The following is a 9416-nucleotide window of genomic DNA, read 5'->3' as shown; positions in this document are numbered from 1 at the left end:
AGAGCGTTAGCATGGAACCGAGAGGCCCTGTATGACAACCTTTATGCATCCAGTGGATCTGGAGTGAAGGTTATCTGCAGAAAGAGGGTGCCAACGGAAAGATAGGAGAGGGGGAGAGAGTGGTGACTGTTTAAGAGCTACTGTAGATTATGGAAAATAATGCTGGTGAGAGGCATGCAAAAGAATTGCCAAGAACTACTGAGCATCAGTTGTGGTTGGCGATAATAAATCTGTGGTTAGGCCAACTTGGACCATTTTCTCCATAGTACTCGGCAGCCTGCTTAAAGCAGTGTAGGCCATGAGGCTGGGATTGCTTACAGAAAGGTGCTGAAGGACTGGGAGAAAACAAAGGGGCTCGAGTTACTGGAGGTTGAAATGAGGTTTAAAAACAGTAACAGTGAAGGTGAAGGCCTAAGAGAGCTGGAGGGTAGGGATCTGATGGGAGTGACTGACTGGGTTTAAGACTTCAGAGGAGCAACAGCCTCAGGATGTGGCCAGATGTGAGCACAGGTGCAGCTGTGGAAGTAGATTTAAGGGATTTCTGGACTGGGATACGAGATAGGCTGCGTACTTGGAAGTTAAATCTCATCCATGCGCGCACCAACTAAGGTAAAGAGATGAACTAGAAAACAGATCCCTGAATCTCCAAGGAAGGAGGGAGTGCAGCTAACACATAAACCTTTGCAAAGGTTCATGAAAGAATAGGTGCAAAAAAGACCATCATAGAAAGATTTATGACAGAGGGAAGATGGAGGCAAAGCCAGTGTTCATCACTCGGGGATAAGCGAAACACAGCGATGCACGCCACAGGGTACAATAGTGCAGGTAGGGGGAGCACGCCATCATAAACCATTTCAGGAAACTGAACGCACAAGACGCTCAGGACAACACTCCCTATTTTACAGGATATGAGTGTGTCTAAGTGCATACATTGAGCACATACAGCCGGTGCCACAATGATGGGGGGAAGGAGGAGAGTGATGAGAGAGCGCAGCAATGTGTGTGTTGGGGACCTTCAGAGGGACTGACATTCTTTACTTGGTGGTGGCTGCATAGCTGTTTACTTTTTCATTTAATGGCACATAAATGTTTTATGTACTTTTTCTGTTATATTTCACAATAAAAATATTTCAAGAAGATGAATGAGTTATTACCAATTTGGGAATTATTGCCATAAGTAAACAATTAATTTGAGCTGGAAGGTGGGCTTGAAACTGTAGTGGCCATTCAGAGGCATAGCAGACTCTAGCCTATTTATAAAGGGGGTTTCTGAGATTCTTTTTTTTTTTTTGAAGATTTTTTTGGTTTGTTTATTATTATTTATTTATTGGTGCAGGAAGTGTCAACTTTGGGGGGGGGGGGAAATAATGGCCTCCTGTTTTTACACTCAAAATAAGAACAAATTTAAAAGGCACATACAAAAGACATATTTTTCGATTCCTACTATTTTGAATAGAAAATGTCAATTAAAAAAACTAACCCTGTTTCCTTATTCACTAATGCACTTATCTTAGCACAGTTGAAAATTAGCAACATAGAGGATCCTTTCTAGTCTCTCATTACTTATTTTTTCATAACCTAGTACTTCACACCCTACTTGCACATTATAATTGCCTATAAAACTACTAGAATTATTTTTAAATGGTATACATGTGTTTTATATATATTTAAAGCTTTCTAGGATATTCTAACATATAGCCAAGGTTAAGAGTCACTACAGTTCTTTCTCATTCACAGGTGACATATTTTATCCTCAAAACAACCTTACTGAACAGGCATCTCCCCCTCAAGATGGACAAACCATGGCTCAGAGAGGCAAAGTAATTTTCCCCAAAGTCACACATCCAATTAACGGCAGAGGTGGGGCTCTCATAGGCTTATTCCATCCACTAACACATTTGCTCAAGTTTTGTAAGTGCTTATTGTAGGACGGGTACTGTGCCAGGCAATAAGGAATGAGAGAAGAATTAAATAGCTTTTTATACACTCCACTGAGGCTCCCTCGCTCTCTGATTGGCTGGGCAGTGCAGGGAGTTGGATAGCTGGAGCAGCCAGAGCAGCTAGTTTTCTAGAAGGACTAGTTTCCTGGACTCTGGTGGCTCCGAAGTCCAGAGGCTTTGACTGCTGCAAGCATCTGTTCCAGTCTCTACCCAGCACTGACTCCCCCACCCCCCCACCCCCAGGGCTTATCCAAACTAACAGTCCTCAGCCTGTGTTACTCTGGTGGCCTGTCCTGCCGAAGCACACGTGGCTGGGAGAGTACCCACAGCTGAGTTTAAAATTAGGTCAGTGTTGAGAACCTGGGGAATGCATGCAGCTCTGGTCTAAACTTTTCCTGGTTGAAGATACTTACTATCTCATTGATTTCCTTAAAAACTGGATTTATAACACTGGTGTTCTCTATAAATCAATGTACTTGGTACATAAACATAAGCATATGAAGGGGATGATGTTGGATACTAACTTCTAATGCTGATTCAGAAGAAAGGCTCGTTCTCACGCTATGAGAACATACCGCTGAGGCAAAACTGTGGTTGGGAGGTCAGGAAGAACTGAGAATTCTAAACGCATCAGAATATTTTTTAAAATGTTATAAGATTAGTGATCATTGTAAAGAGACTTTAAAAACACGTTTCAGGACACATGTGCTGAACTTCACCATAACATTAATGTTTCTATTCGTGTAAGAATCCAGGAAGTAGAATAACCTTTATTGCAATGTCCTCTGATTCTGCAGGACGTAGACGTCGTGTTGACTGCTCATGGCTGTCCAGGTGATATCTTCCAGGCTGTTTCCTGTTTATAGTTTTTGGCTGTTGCATTCCAAATGGAAAAGAACACAAATTGAAGCTTTATGAAAAAACTGAGGTTTGACTGAACTCACATTGCTACTCCTCCATTTGAATTTCAAGAAAAAGGAACAAGTAAATGTCATACTTAAATTATTTCACTGGTTTCTCCCTCCCCCTCCCCCCCAAAAGGGCAAATTATTATGAAAAAGTGTTAAGCTATAATTTTAAGTTTAATTCACATCTTTTAAGAAAAATGAAAAAACACAAAAATATGTGACTTGCAAAACGATGGAAGTTAAAGTGTCAAACCCCAAGCTAGGTTTTGGATCTTTTCTCCAGCTATTGGATGAATACACCCAGGCAATAAAGAGCTGTGCGTCATGTCAAAAGGCACACAGACTAATTCAGGTGAAACCCGAATCTACTTGTTAGGCTACCAGGCTTGTAAACGTTCCAACAGTACATTTGTTATTGCATTCTGAATCATGAGGATTTTGAATCTCAAACACTCACTTAGATCCGGCTAACATCACCTGCGGATCCATTGTGGACTGAGAAAAGGTATAAAGAACTAGGATGTTTTTCCCCAAACATGCATATTATTTCATAAGGAAACCCCACAAGCATTGTAAAGTGATCTGGTCTTTATCAAATACTAGAGGCCCAGCACACGAAATTCATGCACGGGTATGGTCCCTAGGCCTGGCCTGCCATCAGGACCATCTTCCCCAGCTGCTGGCAGCCACCCCCACCCCGCCACCACCCACCCCCGGTTCCCCATTTGCCATCTTGCACCCAAGGTGGGCCTGGCCCAGGATATACTTCGAGCCCCTGTAGGAGGCTGTGATCCCCCCTGGGGGAGGCCTGTTCGTGGTAGGTGCTTTTGTGTGAAATTTTTTTCAGGTAAGGGATGGGGCGTGGGCCCAATGCCTGAGAGAGTTCCAGGGGTGGCAGCGGTGCTATGGGGGTCTTCTGGTCCTGCCCAAATGTTCACTGCGTGTATTCACTGGAGGATTCTACTTGTAGGGTCTTGGGGCATGACAACCCATCCCACAAAATGGTCCCATTAGATTTCAGGTCACATCACCACTGAGGAGGGTAAGATCAGGTGCTTTAAGCAGAGAACATGGAATTCTGAACAGGGCTAGAATTCAGCAGCATCAGGAGACAAGTTTCTCAACAACCCACCTCCCTAACATCTACTACCTTGCTGATGGCTTCTCCCTCCCCCTCAGGGAGCAGGTGGGGAGGAGTGAGGAGCAACTGTCTGCAGCTATGGGCAGGCGAAAGAATGCCAGCCAACTGGCCCGCCCCCCGCCACCACCCACCCCTGGTTCCCCGTTAGCTATCAGGCAATCAGAGCCTGCTGGGGGGAAGGGAACCGAGAGGTTGGCCTCTCCCTGCACCTTGCTCATCAGCACCCCCCCTCCATCCCCCACCAGTCACCCTCTATGTGAGGGCAACCGGTGGGGCAGGGACATTGGCCTGGCCTCGCCCACCCCCAGTTTCCTGTTCCCCAGTGGGGGAAGGGACTTAGAGGTTGGCCAGCAGGGTGATCGGTGCCTGCGGACTGGGGCAGCTCCTGCATTGAGAGTCTGCCCCCTGGTGGTCAGTGAGCATCATAGCAACCAGTTGGTGCGCAGTTCAATCGATTTGCATATTACCCTTTTATTATATAGGATTACAGCATTGTTCTTAGTCAAATGACTAAAGCATCTATAATAATAAAAGCGTAATATGCTAATTAGACTGGACATCCTTCCAGACGTCCTTCCAGACGAAGCCGGGGCTGCGAGGAAAGCCTGGGTCCCAGGTGCCTTCTGGTGGCTGGAGGGAAGCTGGTGCTGGCAGTCGGGGGAAGAAAGGCCTACTCTTGCACAAATTTCGTGCATCGGGCTTCTAGTCCATAATAAAGATGCCAGCTGTCATTGAATAGTCTTCAGGTACTTAAGATGAACCTAAACTGTCATAACTAGAAATTTGTTATTCTCTAATTTTGAGTTTAATTTCAAGGGATAAAGACAATTGACGAAAGAGAAGGTAGAAAATTCTGATCTGTAAGCCTCTAATATAGAAAAGTTTATAAGCTCAATATTTAAATACCTTATAGAGATTGTGAAGGCTAAATAGTAATATACTTTAAAACTGACAAACTACATATAAAAGCAAAGAACTGTTAAACTTGGAAGGGGGTCTGGAATTATAGATTTAGCTTTTTGAAAAATTCATTGAACGTTACTATCAGAATTAGGAATGTACTCAAATAATCAGTAACTCAATCCAAATAAGATACTGTTCTTCCAACTTCCATCATTGATATATATCAACTGCATCTCACACCATCAAATAGGCTACATGCAAATTAATTCAGATTAAAAAGTCGCTAAGAAGAAGTATCAGTGTTTCTGTCACACAGAAAACACTCAATGCATTTTAACTTAAAAATAAAAAAGAGTGCTTATGAAATTTTATCTTAGTTTTGTTTTTCTTCTCACAGTCCTCACAGATGGCCCTAGAAGAGCACTGTAGGAGATGCTATAGAAAGTCACTATCATTTAAGCTAAATATATTTTCCACACAAGACAGGTCTACACCTATACATACATTTAATGTTTTCTAGAATAATTCTATAGTAGTCTTGCCCCCAGAGGTCCAAAAGGAATGACTTCATGTCCTTCACAAAACTAAAGAGAGGGTGGGAGGAGGAGATGTGTTGACAGAGATTTGAGTCGGAGCTCCACAGATGTAATTTGAAGAGACTTTGGCTCTAGAATGTCACTAATTCTCCATGGAGATTCTACAGCCAAAACCACTTAACTCTAAGCTTTTACAGAATACATAGCATCTTAAGCGCTCTCAAGAGGAGTTTCCATTAGTGTTATTTTCAAACACACAGCTTTTTCAACTCCATTTTTAAAAGTTTGTCGTTTGTGGTTTGGCCCATCAGCCGTGATGAATGACCCTGAAAGACATCAGAAGTCCAGTCTGGTTTCAATAACCCTGAAGATATTAGATGCATTTGAAGGGGATTCTGTTTTCATTCCAAAAATCTTTTCTCTGTTCAATTTTTCTTCTATCCCTCATCTCATACAAAAGATTCTTCAGATTTCCCTAACTCCACAAACTTGACCTCCCACATCCCCTTTCTCGAGGTCATCTCACCCTGCTCTTCCTCTACAGCTCTGAAATGAGTTCTTTGGTAACCTCCCATCATCCAAAGTGTGACAAGTCTCTTCTAATCAAATGCTTCACTTTCCTGCTGCCTCAAAATGTAGGCACTTCATAATGTGTTCTTGTCCTTGTGTTCATATCCACACAATAGCAAACAAGCATTTTGAGGCATGTCCACAAACATGGACGGTGATTCCTTCTCAGACAAAAGTCACACCTGCTCAACAAAACAACTTAACAGAGAGTAAAAAAATAACTTCAGAAACACAGAAAAATAACAACAAACCTAAATACGCCAACTGCTCATCTTAACTGTTTTCAGTATTTTTAAACATGATGTAAAGAAAAATTTAAGATTGATTGACTTCTGATAAAGGCTTTCCAAGCCTCAATCAATTCCAGTCTGGAGACTGCATGTGCATTTTGGTTTGGTTACATATATGGTAAATCCATTCATATTTTTCTCTAAGGTAACATCAGTAATAATATTAACTTATACCATAACTCATTTTAGAATAACACCTTTCTGTTTTACTGTTATGAAAATACATATTAACTTTAGAATTTTTCAGACATGCCTTTCAAAAGTCTAGTTCCATTGATTTAAATATTATCTAATGGCTAATGACTAATATCTTTACACCTTCAATTGCTGATTTCTCTTCTTGGATGTAAATATATATCTCAAGATTATCATGTGCAAAATATACCTTTTGATTCCACCTCAACACAAACTTACACATTTCTCAACCTCTGGATATCAATTAATGGTCCAGCATCTACCCAGCAGTCAAACCAATAACCTGACTCATCCTTGAGTCCTCTTCCTCCTTCATTCCCTCCATGCAATCTATTAGCAAGTCTTTGTAAGCCCAGCCTAAAGAAATAAATTTGGTCACTTCCTCTCCAGGTCCACTGAAATGCAATAAAAACTAATTTCAACCATTAATTTTTTTTCTTATTTTATAAAGACCTCTTTAGTGATCTATCTGTTCTACTCTTGTCTCCATTGACTACTTTCTACCAAGAAGCCAAAGTGATCTTTTAGAAATATAAACAAATTAATATCAGTCCCTACTTTGAAACTGTCTAGTGGTTTCCTATTCCATGCTAATAAAATCCAAATCTTTCCATATCTATAAGACCCTTAATCCTTGTTCTTACTTTGTCCTTTCTCTTCCTCCTTTACTAGGCTTTGCCGTAGTGCTCCTCTGCTCCTTGAACACACCACATTAATTACTACCTTGAAGTCTTTTCATGAGCTAGTTCTCTGCCTGAAATGCTCTTTCCCAGAGTTTTGCAGAACAGGTGCCTACTCTTCATTCAGGTATCATCTCAAATGCCAGCTATCAAAGGGACCTTCTGGGAAATTACCACCCTGCTTCAAGTATCCCAGTCACTCTCTAATCATTTTATTTTCTTTCCACAGCAAGAATTATCTCTTTTTTTTTTACTTGTTTAACATCTTCTTCTGCCTTAAGAAAGCAAACTCTGTGACAAGATCAATCTTTTCTGCCTTGTTCATTGCTGCATGTATAGGTCTTGGCATGAAGTACAGGGTAGTCAGTAAGTGGAAGCACAGGCAAATACATGTCATATTACATGTATTACATGACAAAATAATATGGACTGTATTTCCAACCGTTATGTAGATACTGAGTAAGTATTTGTGTAATAGATAAATAAACTGGTTCAAGACTTAAAATACTCAAGTTTTAATTCTGGCTCTGCCACTTACTAATTTTCTGACTTTATTCAAGCCATATCACATGCAAACTTAATATATTAACCTGAAAAAGAAAAATAGGTGATGTAATGTAGTGTTAAGTGAGTCAAAAGACATAATGTATCAGAAAGCACTTTTTAAACTAAAATGTATAATACAGCTAAAAAGTATTATAAGAATATGGTACAGTTGTAAGCTGATTTTGTATTATTTTTATATAAAGCTTGGGGTACAACCTCTCAATTTCCATTTGAATCGAACATGTGCTGTCTTGGGGATATCAAGTACAGCATAAAAAATATAGTCAATAATATTATAATAACTATGTACAGTGCCAGGTAAATACTAGATTTATTGGGGGGAACACTTTGTAAGTTACATAAATGTCTAACGCCCATGCTGTACACCTGAAATTAATATAATATTGAATGTCAACTATAATTGAAATATAAAAAATAGATTATTAAAATAAAATAAAAACAGGTGCCGAGTCACTTTGGGAAAATGCTTTGATGACTTATAAGATAGGCCTCACACATTTATTGACTGATTTTAGATGTGCGAGATTTGTTGTAGAAGCAGGTGTCAATCATTTTTCATATAGATTAAAGTGAAGCTTACAATTTCTTCTCAATGCACCCATTTTAAAGCATTCATTCACTATTCACAAGTTTCTGTAACAAGAAAAAACACTTACAACTCCAGTGTGCTTCTTACAGGACTCAAAAGGAAGAGAACTTTCACCAGTTCGCCAGCTGTCATCACCAATCTCATCACTAAGGAGAAACTCATTCAACTTTTGAACACTGCAACAAACAAACACACAAACAAACACAAAAGGTCAAAAATAAGGCCACCAATAGTGAAGCTCTACTTAAACAAACTCTTCCTCTTACTAGTCTGTTGAGCAAGCAACTTAAAATCATGTCTCCAGACCAACTGGAAATTCAACTCAGATAAAGGAGCATCCTAAATTGCCCAGGAATGATGGATTCCCGGGACAAAGCACTTTTAGTTCTAAATATGGAAAAATTTCAGAAAAAAAACAGAATCAATCGGTCACCTTAAATTGGTCAAATTACCTTTGCACTTTTTTCTTTGTTTGGTTTGGTTTCGTTTTTAGTGGGGTTTTTTTTGCATTTGTATTCCTTGTCAAAGATAGTAGAGTTGGAGAGGAGCTTGAAACAGGGTGGTTAAAAATAATACGTGAGGAAAGTACTCATTATTCTAACTTTACAAATGAGGGGAAATAAGTACAGAGAAGTTAAGTAACCTGCCTAAAAGCATTTAGTATTAACACACAGATCTAGCATCCTTGGCCGCTATGCTATCTGGTTTACACATTATATATTACACCTATTTTCTGAACCTGGTAAGGAGAAGGCCCTCTAGAGAGCTGGTACTCAAAATGTTGGCCAAGGACCAGCAGCATCAGCAACACCTGAAAGCTTACTAGAGACAGAGGACATCAGGCCCCACTCCAGACCTGCTTAATCAAAATATATCATCATCATAATAAAAGGCCAAGAGGCATCACGACCAAAATGACACCATGAGGTGCATGGAGCACCTCTCGGACCCTCCCCCGTGGCCCACAGGCTCCAATGGCAGCAAGGCTGGCAGTGGGCAGGTGGGCGGGGCATGTACGGGTGGGTGGGGCCGCGAGATTTCACGTGCTGGGCTTCTAGTGTTGTAATATGGCCCCCGAGATGCTTTATACAACATTA

The 9416-nt window shown here is 40.6% G+C and overlaps 1 protein-coding gene across 5 annotated transcripts in view; it reads right to left on the bottom strand.

Annotated features, from left to right (window-relative positions):
* Window positions 1-9416, bottom strand: part of ABCC9 (ATP binding cassette subfamily C member 9) — a 117514-nt gene that overhangs the window by 59726 nt on the left and 48372 nt on the right. For all 5 annotated transcript variants that reach the window (XM_006773141.2, XM_015570077.1, XM_015570079.1 and 2 more), the window contains exons 15-16: window positions 8387-8495; window positions 2709-2813 (exon numbers count right to left, since the gene is read on the bottom strand). In XM_006773141.2, the coding sequence (XP_006773204.1) occupies window positions 2709-2813; window positions 8387-8495 (214 nt within the window). The remainder of the gene's footprint in view (window positions 1-2708; window positions 2814-8386; window positions 8496-9416) is intronic.

Source organism: Myotis davidii, unplaced genomic scaffold, assembly GCF_000327345.1.
Source record: "Myotis davidii unplaced genomic scaffold, ASM32734v1 scaffold346, whole genome shotgun sequence".
NCBI classification, from domain to species: Eukaryota; Metazoa; Chordata; class Mammalia; order Chiroptera; family Vespertilionidae; genus Myotis; species Myotis davidii.
Note: the sequence above shows the minus strand (reverse complement) of the source record. Positions and strands in the feature narration are given on the sequence as shown.